This window comes from Balaenoptera acutorostrata, chromosome 18 (genome assembly GCF_949987535.1).
Source record: "Balaenoptera acutorostrata chromosome 18, mBalAcu1.1, whole genome shotgun sequence".
Lineage (NCBI taxonomy): Eukaryota > Metazoa > Chordata > Mammalia > Artiodactyla > Balaenopteridae > Balaenoptera > Balaenoptera acutorostrata.
The window spans coordinates 56,317,743-56,335,257 of record NC_080081.1 but is presented as its reverse complement, the minus strand read 5'-3'; the positions used below and the strand labels follow the sequence as shown (position 1 = coordinate 56,335,257).

The 17,515-nt window shown below is 35.8% G+C and overlaps 1 protein-coding gene across 8 annotated transcripts in view; it reads right to left on the bottom strand.

Annotated features, from left to right (window-relative positions):
• DGKH (diacylglycerol kinase eta) overlaps nt 1-17,515 on the bottom strand; it is a 179,320-nt gene that overhangs the window by 43,630 nt on the left and 118,175 nt on the right. For all 8 annotated transcript variants that reach the window (XM_057532626.1, XM_057532627.1, XM_057532623.1 and 5 more), the window contains 3 exons: nt 14,906-14,990; nt 7,979-8,064; nt 1,458-1,557 (listed from right to left, as the gene is read on the bottom strand). In XM_057532626.1, coding sequence (XP_057388609.1) covers nt 1,458-1,557; nt 7,979-8,064; nt 14,906-14,990 — 271 coding nt within the window. The remainder of the gene's footprint in view (nt 1-1,457; nt 1,558-7,978; nt 8,065-14,905; nt 14,991-17,515) is intronic.

Sequence of the window (17,515 nt, the reverse complement as noted above, 5' to 3'; positions counted from 1 at the left end):
TTTTTGATTTTTAGAGGAAAGATGCCTATACTGATGTTTATCATTAATTGGTTATCTATTACAAATTATACCTTAGACAGCTATGGACTTAATAATTTATGATTTTTTAAAAAACAGCACAATTATTCTGTAAATTTACTGATTTATACTTCCAGAACTATTCAAGCACCATCGCACACGTGAAAATCTTTACAATCTTCCTAAAGCTATTTTTCTTTAAAAGAAAACAACGAAACCTTCACGATAAAGTGACACATTACATTAACAATTTACACATTATACAAAATTTGCTGTACATTATACAAAACTTTGCACAAACTTTTTTTTAAGTAATCAACTTACGGCACTGCCAAGCCTGTCTGAGTCTTGTAAACACAAACTGCCAAGTCTGGCTGAGTCTTGTAAACTCACCCTCAAAGCTCTGGTTTGCAAAGGAGTGACAGTACTTAAAGGATTATTGGCTCAAAGAAAGAGAAAAAGGAATGTGCACAGGATAAGGAAGAACCATGCAGAACGAAAACAAGTACTGGGCCCTTGTTTCTTTCTGCTTTTCTTGAATTCCTAAGGGTAAAGAAACATTTAGAACTGAAGCTATTGATGCTGCTGCCGAATATACATTTTACCTCCACACAATTTCCAGTCCCTTCCGCCTCCCTTTGTTTTTGATGACACGCCAAGAGAAAGTTACAGCAGAGACAGTTATGAGAAAAAAGTGTGACTACAGAGGGTTTCTGTTTTCTGAAGCTCTCCACAGAGTAGAAAAACAAGAGAAAGAGGCTGAAAACTTCAAACGTATATTTCTATTTTCTTTTCCTTCCACTCCATCAAACCACCATCTACAGCTGGGGAAGATCATTCCTTTGCAAAGCCCAAGAGAGCCAAGCCTTTTGTGAGAATGCCCTGTCGTGAACAAATGAAAGCAAAGATGGTAGCTTTCAAGGTTCAGTAAACTTTTCTTATTTTAGCCTCAGAAAGCTCACAATGGAAAAGAAATATCTATAAAGAAAAAGGCAAAGCCAGAAACAGAACCCTGAAAGAGGCCGAGGATCATAACATCTGGGAAATCCAAGCAACCATGCTGGGAGGGAACTTGAGTGGCCAAGGTTTGCCTGGAAGTGGAAAACCATTCCTCTTCCCCCTGGAAAGCCAGCTTCCCAGAATTTCCCCCCATGTGACCCGACTACTGTGCATTTCTCCTTCAAAATGTCAATCAGTGGGAAAAAGGAGTTGAGTTATCAAGTTCGGCGTGTTGGTCTTCAGCAATGCAATTTTCCTACATATTAAAGGGACTAACCATAAAGCATGTTTTAAACCCTCATATCTGATTCAAAAGTAATTTTACTCTTGGTTTAAGATGTTTTGGCAGGAAAGCCACTTAATCAATTTAGCTGTAAAACACAGTTCAATATTAACATCGTCAGTAAAAAACCTTCATGTCCTGAACACGTCCCGCTTACTTTATTGGCCACGGCATCGGCTGCAACAGCTTTTTCCAACGTTTTTTCATGCGCCTTCTCTACTTTGGCAACGAAATCCTTTACAGTTTCACAAAGTACCCTTTGAAGAAAAGAAATTGTGCAATTCAGGAAACTCAGTAGGCTGATTTGCTTTGATTTACAAACATATTTAAAAATAAGCAAAATTAAGTAAACTGTTAAAATATCGGGATCATTTGTTTATAAACCCATAACTTGTTTTTGCTGTGTAACATGTCCTATATAAGTTCAAGACATTCGAAGTGATAAATGGATACATGAATAAACCTTGCTCTACATAATTTAAATAAGTCATTTTAAGGTTATAACAAGCCTTTCTCAAATATTTAAATTTTTAAAATTCTTGAGAAGAGTAGTTGTAGACCTTATTTAAAAAAGAAAGCATTATCTTCTGCACCTTATGTATCCTTATAACAGGACTTTCAGTGTTGAGCAAACAAGAATAAATCTGTCACTAATGGTGTCACTGTTGCTCTCCTATTCATTATATGGGTAACTATATCCTTCCTGAAGAGGAAAGAGGTTGTGCGTTATGCTGGAAACCAACCTGCCACTTGAACTGAGTTATAGTCTCTGTAAATCCATTCATTTTTTTTCCTTAAAATAACCAATGTAATACCATGCAGACTAACTGAATTTAGGTCTTGTTAGTGTCAGCAGTGTATGGTTTACTTGTTTGTTTCTTTTAATTACATTTGGTTTCTTTGCAATAGAAATAGACTAGATGAAAAAAATCTGAAACATTAAAAAATTTGTCAAAAGTCTTTAGAACTGGTGTTGGATTAAAAACTACAACCAACAGAATGGTATATGACCAGCTTTTTGTAGCAAGCACTTATAAAGTGACTTTGAAAACAAAATCAGACTATTTTAAAATAATAATATTTCTCTTTAACATTGATAAAGGTTGAGGAATTTTAGGAAAAAAAACCCCAGATTACAGCAATTATTTTTTTCTATTACACTCACAATTTTCTCTGGTATGTGAGTGACATAAACTTTCCAGATACTTAAGTATTAGGAAATCGAGCCATTCAATAGATACAGTACACACACACACACACACACACACACACACACACACACACTCTCTCTCTCTCTCTCTCTCTCTTCAAACCTTCACATTTATCATCTAAGAAATAAATAAATTACTCCTAACATTTTTTGTTTTATTTGTTATTTTTGGCAACCATTTCTAGATTTCACTTGGACAAAAGGTAATACTTCCTAACCTTTAACCTTTTTGGTTGGGCTTTTAAACAAATTTCTACAGAGACTCTAGCTAACCATTTATTAGAGATTAATTCATGTGTTTCATGTCAAGTTTGGTCTTCTTTGTTCATGTATAATATTTTTATGGAATTTCTTGAAATTTTCAGGCAGGCTACTATGAAATTTCTTCTATGACCTTTACTGAAAGTTTTTCTAAGACGTCCCACGTTTAAGAAGAGGAAACAATGACATTCCATCCTCTTTACGGAACTCCAAAATAAAAGTTTTCCTTGTTATTATTACAACACTGTGTTGATAAATTTTCCTCTTGGATTTGTGAAATTGCATAATGCCATAACATTATCATAGCTACTTTTGCTGGCATTTCACTAACTCCTAGGGACAGAGCCTGTCGGTCCATCAGCCTAGGAATGAAAGGGGCAGCAGAGGTGCTTCCTCACTTGTGCCACGCTGCTGAGGCAGACAGAGGCTCAGGGAGAGAGGAGGACACTGGGTTAGGGAACGCTTGCCACTTAGTTGGGGGAATCTTATGGTCCACTAAGTTCCATATTCCAGAAGATAGAGGATATTTATAATCAGGAGGAATGAATTCACTTTTTATTATACCTAAATGGTGAATGCAGAGGTTTTTAAAATAGAAATAAAATGTATACTTAAAAGCAGTGTGATTTCAAAGTCACACCAACTCGGAACTTGCAAACTTGGGGAAAAACAGTTTTAAGATGTATTTACTATAGTAACACAAAAAACTGTATCCTCCAACTGATACAGTTTCCCGCTTTAATACATAAAGACTTCCAGAAAATATGTGCAAAAATCAAATGAATGAAACTGGAACATGGATCTTCACATAGAGCTAAAAATATTCTAAATTCCTAATTCCATGTTTAATTAACATTAGTCATCATTTTGATGAGGTATATCCAGCACTGTACTTCTTTAGTTTTGTTCTCTCTCTTCCAAGCTGAACATGGTCAAATTATTCAGTTGAAGCTAACAACAGTCCACACAGCTAGCATGCTTTATGATTTCCACCATCATCTTAATTATGTTATATAGGGAATCTATACTTATCACTGGTAACAGCATCTTCATTTATCTGTTTTCCACTTATTTTTAATAGGGGTAAATGACAATAAAACATGCAAATGCTACACTAAGAAAAATACGGCGATGGTGCCCAAACAGAACCACATATTGGTAGTCAGTACCTGCAAACTTCATTTTTAATCTGATATTTAAAAGTTCCAATCAGAAATTAAAGGTGATTTACAAACATCAATGCATAATATATTAAAACCCCTAGCTATCTATGTGCTCTGAGGAAAGATTCTAACTACATATCTAACCTCATCTATTCAGTGAGGGGGTTTGCCTAAATTATCTCTAAGATAGATCCTAAATCTAAAATTCTATGGTTCTATGACAATGGTTCCAATTTTATTATTTTTTCCTGCTAATGATCCCATCTTCTAAGAAATTTTTTTTAATGTTTGTTTATTTATTTATTTATTACTTGTTTGGGTGCATCAGGTCTTAGCTGCAGTGTGCAGGCTCTCTAGTTGTGGCGTGCAGGCTCCAGAGCACTGTAGGCTCTGTAGTTGTGGCACGCAGGCTCCCAAGAGCATGGGCTCTGCAGTTTGTGGCATGCGGGCTCTCTAGTTGAGGCACAAGGGCTCAGTAGTTGCAGTGCATGGGCTTAGTTGCCCCGCAGCATGTGGGATCTTAGTTTCCCGACCAGGGATCAAACCCGTGTCCCCTGCATTGGAAGGAGGATTCTTAACCACTGGACCACCAGGGAAGTCCCTGAGAATTTTTGTCTACAGAATAAATTGCATTTACTTAATAACTTGCTTTTTACTTTTATTAATAAATGACATCTATAATGACTAATTAGTCCTTCTGAATCTCAGAAGATAACTCATGTTACCATACTGAACTGACAAAATTACAAAGTCAAGGAAATGTTGACTTTATGTTGATGAACTACATTAGTTAACCTACTTATTGGCTATGCTGATGAAATACAGCTTTTCCATCAGCATTTTCAACATTTTAAAATATTTAAAAATAGCTTAAGCTACTGGGAATTACTATTTTATGAAACAAATATAAACATACACAAGAGGTTTAGTTAAAACGTTCTGCCTTAATGTATCATTCAACAAGTAAACGGCACTAACAAAAGAAGGGAATTCTTTATTTTATCTAGGTGATAGTTAAAAGAATGTAGATGTAAATGTGTGTGTGTATTATCTTTTTCTAATTGCTAAGTTGTACCTTTATGATTTGAGTACTTTACTGTGTATATGTCGTGTCTCAAATAACACAGTTTTTTTTTTTTTTTTTTTTTTTTTTTTAATAACACAGTTTTTTAAAAGTAGGGAGAACTATTATAGATTTTCTAAGTCTTAGAGACATAAACCCAAATGCAATACATGCCCTGTTTGGATTTTGATTTGAACGAATCAATTGTCTAAAAAAACCTTCAAGAAAATTAGGGGAAATGGAATATAGGTTGAGTAATTATTATTAATTTTATTAGACTTTTAAAAAAGATTATTGGATATACATACTGAAAGTGGAATAAAATGATTTCTGGGATTTGCTTAGAGATACTCCAGCAAAAGAAAGTGGGGAGTAGATGACAAAAATGTTGATAAATACTGAAGCCGAATGATGGGTATGGTGGGAAATCATTATACTAGTGTCTCTACTTTTTTGCATATTTGAAAAAAATCCATAACAAAAGTCAAAGTAAAAATATACTATATCACTGGTACAAAGTTATTACATATTTCCTCTCTTTTCTCTCTTGAACCTCTTTATGGCAAATCCCCCAGAATTTTAACCTGCAGTTGTAAAGTTCAGGCATCTGGGCAGGCCTGGGAGCTCAGACAAGTGACAAGAGGGGACCAAGGTCGTAATAGAATCCCCTTAAAGGCAAATGAGCTAGTCAGGGAGGAATCCAAAGCCAAGCTAAGAGTAGAGCCTAGACAAGGAGCCAGGCCAAGGTCAAGGAAAAAATGTGAAATGCAGTTGGGTAAAACATGAGGTGATGATACCATAATTTAATATAGCACTCTGTAGTTTATAAGCTCTAATTTTATTTCATTACTCAAGTTAATTCCCCTAACAGTTCCATGAGGGAGAAAGGACAGGCATTCTTTCCATTCTTACACTTGACAAAACAGGCATAGGTCACAAAGCCAGCAAATGGTTGAATCTCATCTAGGACCTCAGACTGACATAGTACAGCACTGTGACTTACGTCAGTGGTTTTCAAGCTGTTTTTCAGAAATATTTCAAGGATTTCACCAAGGCTTGATTAAAATTTCATTTAGAAATATAGAATATAATTTTTTAAATGTTCTTAACATTTTAAAATAACTGTTAGGTATACAAGAGAACAATACTATGTTAGCTTTTACTTTAGAATTCACTATTTTTGGTGCAAATCTCGTACTATATTTAATGCAGTTTCCACTTATTTCTGTATTTTATGTTGGTTACATGATTGTAAGGAAATTGTCTTCAGTTAAATAAAAATGGCATCCTTACGATCATGTAACCAACATAAAATACAGAAATAATTGGAAACTGCATAGAACATAAAACTAAACTGTCACCTATAACCTTATTGCTTATTTTTCTGTTAAATAACTAATAATTTAATCCTATCCAATGTATTAATGCCAACAAAATAAAATTTTAGTTTTTTAATATTGGTATTCTGCATAAAATTTTATTTGAAAAAAGACAGTTAAAAGTCAATTATCATCTTAAAGAAATAAAAATAAAAAACACATAAAATGTAAAAAAGGCAGTAATCAAACACCCGAAAGCCAATATTCAAGCTTTGCTAACATCTGAACTAATAAAGGTGGCCAAATAAAATATTTACTTAATTGTATTAAAGAATAATTCTATAACTTGTTATACCTTTAAAAAGTTTCCATTGCAACTTTCAATCTTTTCTAGCCATGTCCTCTAAAATGTCCCATAAAGAGGCACTTGACTCATAGGGCAAGGGTGGCAAATGCAAATGTCTTCCTCATAGAAGGAACTTAAGAAATACCAGAGGAAGTAACTTTGGTATGTGAATTTGGCCCAAGAGGAGAAAGACAATAGGGAGTGCTAAGGCCTGGGACAAAGTAGAGATTTGTACATTTCACCATACAGCAATATAACTAATTAAAAAACACCCAACCGAGGCATCAACCAAAAAACCCATCAGCAGCACTGCCCATCAAATAAAGAGCATCTGGAGCCCACTAATCTGGGCAACTAGTGTGCTTCCCTTGCCTTTTGCTGTTAACTCTTTTCCTATTGCTCAGTCCTGTCTCCTATTGCTGAAGGTTATGGCGCCAAAAGCAATTGTCACTACATCTGTGCTTTGGTCACAAGCAAATTTGTTTTTCATGATTTATTTTGTCTTTCCTTGACTTCTTTGCAAATTAAGTATATAACATGTAAAGTTTGTGTATTTTTCCCTCCATCACTTCCCCACTCTCTTTCTTTCCCTTCCCTTTCTCTCCTCTTTCTGTATATCAGTAATATTTCCTTGCTAAGCCTGAATCCTAAAGCATGCTTTTACTTTTGCTCATCAGCTGAAAATTTCAGTGGGTTTCACTCCTTCCTGTAGTTGACTTTCCAGTTCTCATGACAGCAGCATAGGGTGATTCAAGACGAAATCCTAACTTCCAGCCAGGCAACATTCGGGATAATAAAATCAAGTAGCTTTGGCTCCATGTATGGAATCAACTTAACTAAAATCTGATAACTTTGAATTAAAATATAATTACATAATTTAAACATACTGAGAAATGTCATTTTGAAAAATCTCATTATTATTTTCCTTTTCCTGGTGTAAACAATCCCTGAATAGTAGTGTTTACGGAAATAATAAATTATAGTGAAATGCGTTTTCCACATCATAATTAATCATAAATGTTTCTTTAAATAAGAACTTAGATTAATCAAATTCTAAACATTCACTGTACCTTTTTGACAAACATGTTTCAAATTAAGCCTCAAAAAAATAGCCTATAAAGAAACTCCACTGCAAATAAGATGCTAAGGTGGTGTTTTAAAAACCAGTGCAAATTTAGTATATCTAGTTCTATAACCTACTTCACAGATATTTTGGGGGGGGCGGAAATCACGGAGAAATGTCATAAGTGGTAGGAAACAGCTTTCCTTTCATTTTCACCATATAACTATATCATGACTTGAACACCACAACTCACTTGGCAGATGATATGACCACTGCATGTTCATCAGAATTGAGGATTTTTGTAAGATGAGCTGCAACTGAGTCTTCATAAATTGTCATCTGAAAAAATAAAAAACTCACACTGTATTATTATTTCTGGCATTTATACAACTCAGTTATTACTGCTTCAAAAATGGGACCATTTTGACTCATCTGACACACAGCAATGGCTGTAATGAAATATAAATGGCTTTAATGAAATAAATAATATATATGAAAGAGTCATTATACAAAATAGATAAATATTTTCTTTCTGTGAAAGGCTCTTAGTTTCTGGAATTCTTTAATTCATATTCTTAGAAAAATCCATAAAATCCATTAAAAATTTCATTAATGTCAAATAGCTGAATATATTAAAAAAAACTCCTACAAGTCAGTACAAAAAAAGCGAGACAATCTAATAAAAATTGGCAAAAGACTAGAAATTAAAGAGGAAGATAGGGCTTCCCTGGTGGCGCAGTGGTTAAGAATCCGCCTGCCAATGCAGGGGACATGGGTTCGAGCCCTGGTCCGGGAAGATCCCACATGCTATGGAGCACCTAAGCCTGTGAGCCACAACTACTGAGCCCACATGCCACAACTACTGAAGCCCGCACGCCTAGAGCCCATGCCCTGCAACAGGAGAAGCCAGCGCAATGAGATGCCTGCACACTGCAATAAAGACCCAACACAGCCAAAAATAAATAAATAAAATTTAAAAAATGAAAAATAAATAAATAAATAAATAAATAAAGAGGAAGATATACAAGTGGTCCATAAGCAGATGAAAAGGTGATCAATCTCATCAGCCATCAGGGAAACAGAAACTAAAACCACAGTGCAACACCCCTGTGTATCTGCAGAATAGCTAAAAGGAAAGCAACAGCGATGAATGGAAAATGCCATATGCTGGCAAGGTTGTGGAGCAACAGAATTCTTGTACACTGCAGTGGAGGCGCAAATTGATACAAACACTCTAGAAAACTGCTGGGTAGTATCTATTAAAGCTGAACATATGCATAACACTGTAGGACTCAGCCATTCAACTTCTGCTTATACTCAAAAGAAAGGCAGATGTGCTTTCCCAAAAGACATGTGCTAGAATGTTCACAGCAGCATCCATTCAATAGTAGAATGGATAAAAAACTGTAGTATATTCGAGCAACAGAATACTACAGGGCAATGAGAATGCATGACGTACCACTATGCCACAATATAGATGGATGTCACAGACATAATATTTAGGGAAAGAATTCAGAAATGAAGGCGTGTACACATACAAAATGATTCTATTTTATAAAGTACAAAAACAGACAAGATTAATCTATGCTGGTTATTGGGGTGGGAGGTGGGGTGATGAAAGAAAGGGGGCACAGGGGGGTACTGGTAATGCTGCCTTGTGTCTGGGTGTTGATTACATGGGTTCATTTAGTTTCTGGAAACTTACCAAGCTGTATGTTTATGATATGTGCACTTTTCTGTACGTATAATTCAATAAAAAGTTTTTAAAATGCTGAATGCATGTCATTCAATCATGTAAATAAGTATTTCTCTCAATGAAATAATCAAAATGCTAAAGGAATCCCATAACCCCTGATCTATTTGACTCAAACTTTAACGTTCTGTTGAAAGAACACATCTTCCTAATATGTAAAAATGTGCACAATATTTAAACAGCCTCATATTCAGAGCCTTCCACCAAATGTTTGCCTCAACTCTATTCCATGTCACACAGCTCAAAAATGTCCATTATAAACTATCTGCTCTATTCAAGCTGGCCTCCAATGCTCTTCTGACTCAGGTAATCTTTCATTGTTTTTTACCAATCAGCATCAGTTTATTCACACACAAATGAAGATTCAATTACCCACCCCCCTATAAAGCCTTCCTGACTAGCTTCTTCCCAAAGCAATCTCAGTCCTGCTTTACATCCATTGCCACCAATGGCAATCAGTGTGCTACTGATTTAAATTTCTATCTTACTGCCTTCAAAGGCAGAGCACATATGGAAAAGAAATTTTACCTGAAAGAAAGGAGGAGAGGGGAGGAACCTCAAAGTTTCACACAATATTGTATTGACTGATAAATCTACTTACTGATCCCTGGTCTAAACATTAAAAACTACATCTTTACAGTTAAGATCAGAAAAATGAAAATGTATCTTCTAAAAAAAGCAAAGAAAGGAAATACTCTTCCAAAAAATTGATTTTATTTCTTTTCCCTACAGGGTAGACTGTCATAGAACATAAGAAGGTCGAGAAAAACTATCAATTCCATTTGAATTTACATTTAAAAAATCCAAGTTTTTGTCCACTGAAAGTAACCAAAGGCATAGAGTACAACCTTTTCCAGAGGAAAAGGAAATAACCTCTATATCCAAGGATAAAATTATTATTATTATTTTAAATAAATGTATTTATTTATTTATTTTTGGCTGTGCTGGGTCTTCGTTGCTGTGTGCAGGCTTTCTCCAGTTGAGAGCACAAGCTCAGTAGTTGTGGCGCACGGGCTTAGTTGCTCTGTGGCATGTGGGATCTTCCCGGACCAGGGCTCGAACCTGTGTCCCCTGCATTGGCAGGCAGATTCTTAACCACTGTGCCATCAGGGAAACTGGGATAAAATTATTGATGTCACTTATTAAGCTATTATGTAGTCACTTAGCAGCATTAGGAAGGTAAAGTAATAACAGTTGACGTTTTTTATTGTGTACCAGGCACTGTAATTAAATACTTTGTATGTATTTATTCTATTGATTGTCCTGTTTTACAGCCAAGGCACCTAAGGCTCAGGTGAGTGATTTGCCCAAGAATCACAGCTAATGAAGAGCAGACAAGCTACAAGTAGGGATTCTGGAGCTTATTCCATCACACACAACCCCCCACACACATCCTGACCAAGCAAGTCTTGGTCTTTGCCTAACTGTATCTGTCAAATATAAATTTCATAATTGATCAGGTGTATTACTATAACAGCCTCCTGGTTGGGCTTCCTCTGTCTCTCCTGCCCCTTTTCAAACCATTCTCCACTTCACAACAGAGAGATTTTTTTTCTAAAGCACAAATCTGATCGTGCCACATCCCAGCTTAACATGTCTAAGTTTTCTAGAGAAAGTCAAAAGTCTTCAGCTAACATGTAAGACTCTCCATGATCTGAACCCTCCTTTCCTCTCCTCTGCCCTTTTGATGCCCTTCCCCTGCACCACATGCTCTAACTCTACAGAATTACTTGTAGTGCCCCAAATGTACCAAGGTCCTTACTATCAAGCTCTGCATAATGCTCTTTTTCAACTAGCTAATTCTTCTCTTTTTTTGTGCTGAAAATCCAGTTTAGGCACAACCTCCTCTGTAAAGACTTCACTGAACTTACTAGGCTAAGAACCCTCTCTTCTGTGCAATCATTATACCCTGAAAATAACTTAAACATTGTTGGTCATTTCCTTGTCTGGCTCTCCCACTAGACCAGAGGTTCCCAAACTTTCTGGGCTCATGCATCCTTAGCGTCTTAGTAATTTTGTCACAGTGCCCCGGGCCAAAAGAAATACTTAATAGTAGTTAAGTCCAAACAGCTTAATAAGTATTTATGTCCTGACAACTTAATAACCATTTGAAAAAAATAATACACATAAATTAAAAGAAAAGAAATATCTTATTTCATTCTTAAATAACTAGTTGTGGGCCTGTGGGCACTGTATACATCTCAAACCTTAGAATCAGATTGGACCGTGATACCCTCATTTCCTATTCAACACAAATTTTTGTGTGGAGTTTGCTTTATATCACAGCAACTACTGAAAATCCAGCTGCACAAAAACATAATGTCATCAAAAGGAATGTAGTGCAACCTAATATTTAAACTGTGTACTACCTCAAGCTAGTAGTTTCTGTGATGTCCAACAGATGTTGAGTATTACAATGTTTTCTTTGAAATTTAAGAGAATCTCATGGTAGCCCTCTGAGTTCACTGAGGTGCCTGGCACATAGCTTGGCAAACATAGCTTGGCAAACATAGCTCTAAGCTGATTGAAACTGGAGGGTAAGTCTTTTATTTCCAGTCCCAGGTACCAATAGGCACTTAATATTGTTGATTGAATGAAAGAAAAAACAAAGTTACAACTTCATAGCATGCTATTACCAAGCAGCTAGAAAACAGATACAATTGAGGGGAAAGAAGTTTTATTACTCAGTAAGAGTAAATTTAGAAATAAACTAATCAGAAGATTTTCATTTCCAGAAATTTGAGGCCATTCTCTCCTGTGTTTTCAGGGAGTTGACTGGGTTACAGCAGCTCACACCTTCTCTTTGATTACCTTGACATTGACAACAAGCATCTGTAGACTTACTAGACTTGTATGATTGGGGAATGATATAGAAGAGACCAAAAACATGACCTCTGCATCAAAAGGCTTTTAATCCAAAAAGAAAGCAGTAGGAATCTGGCTTCCAAGGAATACATAAGGCCAGAGGGCTTTGATGTCAAGATGTCCATTGTTCTAATACAGTTTGGTATTTAGATTAAAAGAATTTAACAATACAAATTTTTTTTTTTTTCAAGCCGTGCTGCACAGCCTGTGGGATCTTATTTCCGCGACCAGGGATTGAACCCGGGCCACGGCAATGAAAGTGCCAAGTCCTAATCACTGGACCTTCAGGGAATTCCCTAACAATACTAATTTTTAATTCACTGTCTACTTTGTGCCAGTCATCGTACCAGATGACAATATAATGGTGAGTGAATAATATACATTGCCTGATCCTTACAGTGTGATAGCACTAAGATGATGGAAGGTGAACGGGGCTGTGGAACTACTGAAGAAGGGCACAGACGTAGGACTTGGGAGATGAGGGATGACCACTTGGAGTGAGTGGTGGACACCTGGAATGAGTGATACCTAAGCTGAGACTTGAGGTGAGAACAGCGTGAACTAGTATGAGGCCAATGGAGAGATGCATATTCATTCGCCAAGGGGTAGAGGAGAGAAGAACCTGATGGCATAGGGATTTTACATTAAATGTAAACAATACATTTTCTGATATTGAGTATTAAGCAATAGAATCATGGTTACTGAAGGAAATCACGGAATCACTATTCTTACAATGTTCAAAAAGTACAACAAATAGAATTACTTAATTATGGCCATAAGGAATTAATCAATAAAACTGTCACAATTCCTTAAGCTCTATAATTTTATGGTGCCAGCAGAATGCTAACAGTTAATAAGAAGATCAACCACATTTTGTGGCCTTTTAAGGAAAATCGAAAAAAACAGTAATTTCGAAAAAAACAGTAATTTCACAATCATGCATAAGGGAATCCAAAATGAATATTTTACTTAAAAAATATAAGCTGGAAAATTAGATTGAGCCTACGAAGAAGGAATATTTAGCTTACTTTTATTTCAGTTTTCAAGGCAAAGAAGTCACCCAGTGACTGGTCAGAGTGACAAAGAACACTCATTTAACCTGTAATCTTAAGGCACACTATCTCTTTGTTATGAAATACTTTAATAAAAAAGCAAAATACATGAAGTTCCATTCAAAACTCCTTTACACTAAAAAAGAGCTTTCTTCCATGTAGTTACAATTGTACCTCATATTTAGTGACTACCTATGTGATAAAAGTAAATTGTCTGACTTTATCTTATATGCTAGGAAATAGGCATCTTGAAGTAAGAAGAGCAAAATAATGCCCCTTTCGTCTCTTTGGAGAGAAAAATTAATAACATTTAAAAAATACTATTAAGAAAAAAGATTGGTTCCTATGAAAACATTATGTTTATAGTTGAATAAAATAATAATATAAACAAAAATGCTGCTGGAAATCAAGTAGTAAATATATTAATCTTTCATAGTAATTACCTCTGGGTGGCAGGACTGTAAATAAAATTTTTACCTTCTTTTTTATATATTTTTGTATTTTCCAAAATTTTTAGAAGCAGTTTTTGCTACTTTTATATCAAGGAAAAATTTTAAATACAATTAGCTTCTTTAAGGAATAGCCCATGTTTCTAGTTATCATTCCTTTCCTTAGTTTTGACAAGATCATAATTTTCTTAATGACAAAACAAAGATTTCAACTGCAAAATAAACAGATGAATTTTCCTAGAGGGAAAAATAAGCTATCATAGATCAAATGGTCTTAGTGAGTCAGAGAATAATCCTTTGAAAATTAGGTTGTTTTAAATCTCCGGTGCTTTGAGGTTTAATCAGAATGCTGAATCTTTAAGAACGTCTAAAAACTGTAGTTATTAATGGTCTGTAGCAGGGATGGAATGAAGTGCACTGTCTTCCTTTGTTTTATCTTGATCCACAGACTTAAACTAGAGGCCTGTCCTGATGCATCCTCAACACAGCAGGGAAAGCAGGAAGAGAGAAATTCTAATACAATATTCTGGTGACAAGTACTGATGTGTGTCTGGAGCTGGGCGAACATCTAATATTCAGACAGGTGCTCATGGGTGAAGCAGAAGATGAGTGAAAGCTAACAGGAGCCTGGCATCAGCTGGCTTCCCTGGAGCCCGGCTGGTAAGAGTAAATAGGCAGGTGGAATATTCAGGGAGAACTATCAGGTGGGTGGGAGCAAGGGAACCTGCATGCCTGGTGCTTTCCACACACTCATCACCCCCTTTAATCCTCCCAACATTGTGGTCTCGTCAACAGCTGAGGTCCATGAAGATGAGACCCACAAAAGCGAGTGACGTGGCTGAAGTCACACGCCCAGGGTGGTTGTCATGGAAGGACACTCACCTAGATGGTAAGGATTCTTTCCTCTGGAGGAGGGGACCAGAGGCAGTCAATGAGACCAAACCCCAAACAAGAAAAATTACGATTAAGCGAACATACTACCATATCTTATATGTTTTTTATTGTTCAAGACACTCACCCCCGTTTTCAAATGATAAATAGATAAAGGGTTAAAGTCTTACATAAAATTCTTCAGATGCTTCTGGAGGTTCTGGAAGTAGAGAAGCCTTTGCTGGCAATTTGAGTTCATAGGTCATTATACTCCACCTGGAGGGAGAAAAATCTTTGGTCTAAAATTCCTTTAAAATTTAATAAACTGACTTTGTTCTTACCTCACAAACACACATATGCACATATATTCATGAACTATGGTTTCCTGTGTCTAAAATAACCAAATATGGGAAGAGATGGACTTTTCATAATCTCATAAAATGCTGAATTCATAATTTATGATTTCCATATCTTACCAATTCTCTGATTGATGACTTCCAAATATTTGAAGGCTATGGCCCACAGTAAGAAATGTAGATATGTAACAAGACCTCTCCTCTTTACTAGGTGCAAAGCATTCTGACTTTTCTATTCCTTTCTGTTTCACTTTTTAAATAATGCTCACTGCAATTCCTAACTAGATTATACAAGTTGCTAATGGGTCACAGCCCCAAATTCTAAAACATGTCCTAGATTAAACAAACGCGTAGTACCTACGAGAAGTAAATCATTCTGCATGTAACAATCTGTCTTGCCAAGTCAGCTTATACAGACATGAAATGAAAATTATGAAAATTAGCTAAATAGTCCTTCTTACATTAAGAAAGTAAGCATGGGATTGAGAGGAAAAAATTAATAGAAATAATACTTAATGGAGGCAAATTTACTTCAATTAGCTGTAAATATTAATTTCAAACCAAACATTGAATCATTTGGTGTTAGAAAAAAGCAATCAACTCCAGATAAATCCAGTCTTCTATCTAAAATAATTTCAAAATTTGGGAAGAACAATTGGGTAGGGACATTATTGTTGTCAGTAACAGGATGTGAAATAAAGATTTTTCAAAGACACAAAGCATAATAAGAGCAGTACTGTAACACATGGATTTTAAGAAAAGCATATCACAGTGGATGCCAGTGATAGAACCTAGAGGAAAATCCCAAGATTAGCATCAGTATGTAAAGAGAGCCTAATGTATCATTCAGACTAATAAGTCTTTGCATAAAAATTCAAATTCTGAGAGAATTCCCCAAAAGACATAAGTTATATGTTAGGATGTGTAAATGAAATAGATGTGTATAGCTACTATTCAACTCTTGACATGAATATACTGTAAATATACATTTGAGCACAAAAAGTCATCCATTCCTTCATTCATCCACGTAACAGGTATGTACTGAATGTCTCAAAGTGACAGTATTCCAGGGTCTGGAAATACAAAACTGAATAAGACTTCTCTAATAAAGCTTGTATTCTAGTGCAGAAACAGATGTAATACAAGCAACAAATAAAATAATTAAACTTTGTAAACTTTCAAATAGGGAAAAGTCACAATTGGAAACATGAAAGTCCAGTTCCGTATATCTGGCAATACTTCTCTGGTCAAAGGATGGTTAAAGAATTGGGAAAGAAATCCACCCAAATGTCCTTGCACCTTCCATGCTATACCTCCTCCCTTTATAGGCAATGATTGGAGCTGATGAAACAGGAGAAAGTGGCAGCACAAGTCAGGAAGGGATGCTTATTGGTACCAGCTAAGCAGAGTTGAAGGCAGAAGTTACGGACCCATTTGGTGAGTATGTGCATTAAACAGAGTGCAGTGTTGAAAGCCCCTGGGAAGTAGAGTCTGGATTTCAGTGCAGACAGCCAGTTCAACCACTTATTAGCTATGTGACACTGCTAATATAAAAACCTCCTGAGACTTTTACCTGTAAGATGGAGATGATAATGATATTAGGCATTTCTAAATGTACAGTGAGGATTAAACGAGATGATACTCTATCAAGTAAAGTAACTAGAAGTGCCAGGCAGACAAAAAATACTATTCATTGTTACTCCACTGTCTCCGCAAGACTCAATTTTCATCTCTGTAAAACAGTCATAACAATGCTTTTCTTAGCCAGTGTTGTTTTGAGGGTCAAATAAATTAATATATATGAAAAAGCATATATGATGTGGAATATTATTAAACATCAATTTTTTCACCTGTTCTTTACAAATGGTATTCTTAAATTAGTAAGGAAAGCACTGGAACAAAATATTCTTATGTTTCTAAACAACAGTCCTAGCTTTTTAAATCCCCTTCGATTTGTTTTTTCTTGTGGTTTTTTTTTGTTTGTTTTTTTTGCAGGTCTGTATTAAGGAATTTTACCAAGGGGGTGTTGTTTCTCTGCTAACCACCTAGAGAAGTTAATTTTTATAACTTACAAGGGAAAAAGCACACAGAGCAGAGGAAATGCCTCACAGCATTTCCTAGGTTGCGGGGAGAGTGGTATTTAAATTTACACCAAAAAACCATTTAAAATACCTTGTGGGGTTTGGTAGGCACTGAACTGGGCAGTCGTCTGGGAAATCACCTCCAGGCTCTTTTAAAGACTGGAGACTGAGTCCACTTTATGCTCCCAAACTACTGGGGGATCCCTCTCATGACTGGTTTGGGATAAACACAGACAAATGCTTGCCAGCCCAGCTTTCTTTTGAAATATTCTGTCAGCAAAAGAATCAGCCATTACAACATTACCTTATGTCAGGCAAGGTTACAATTAATTAGGTTACAGCTTATTTTAGAGTAATTACATTT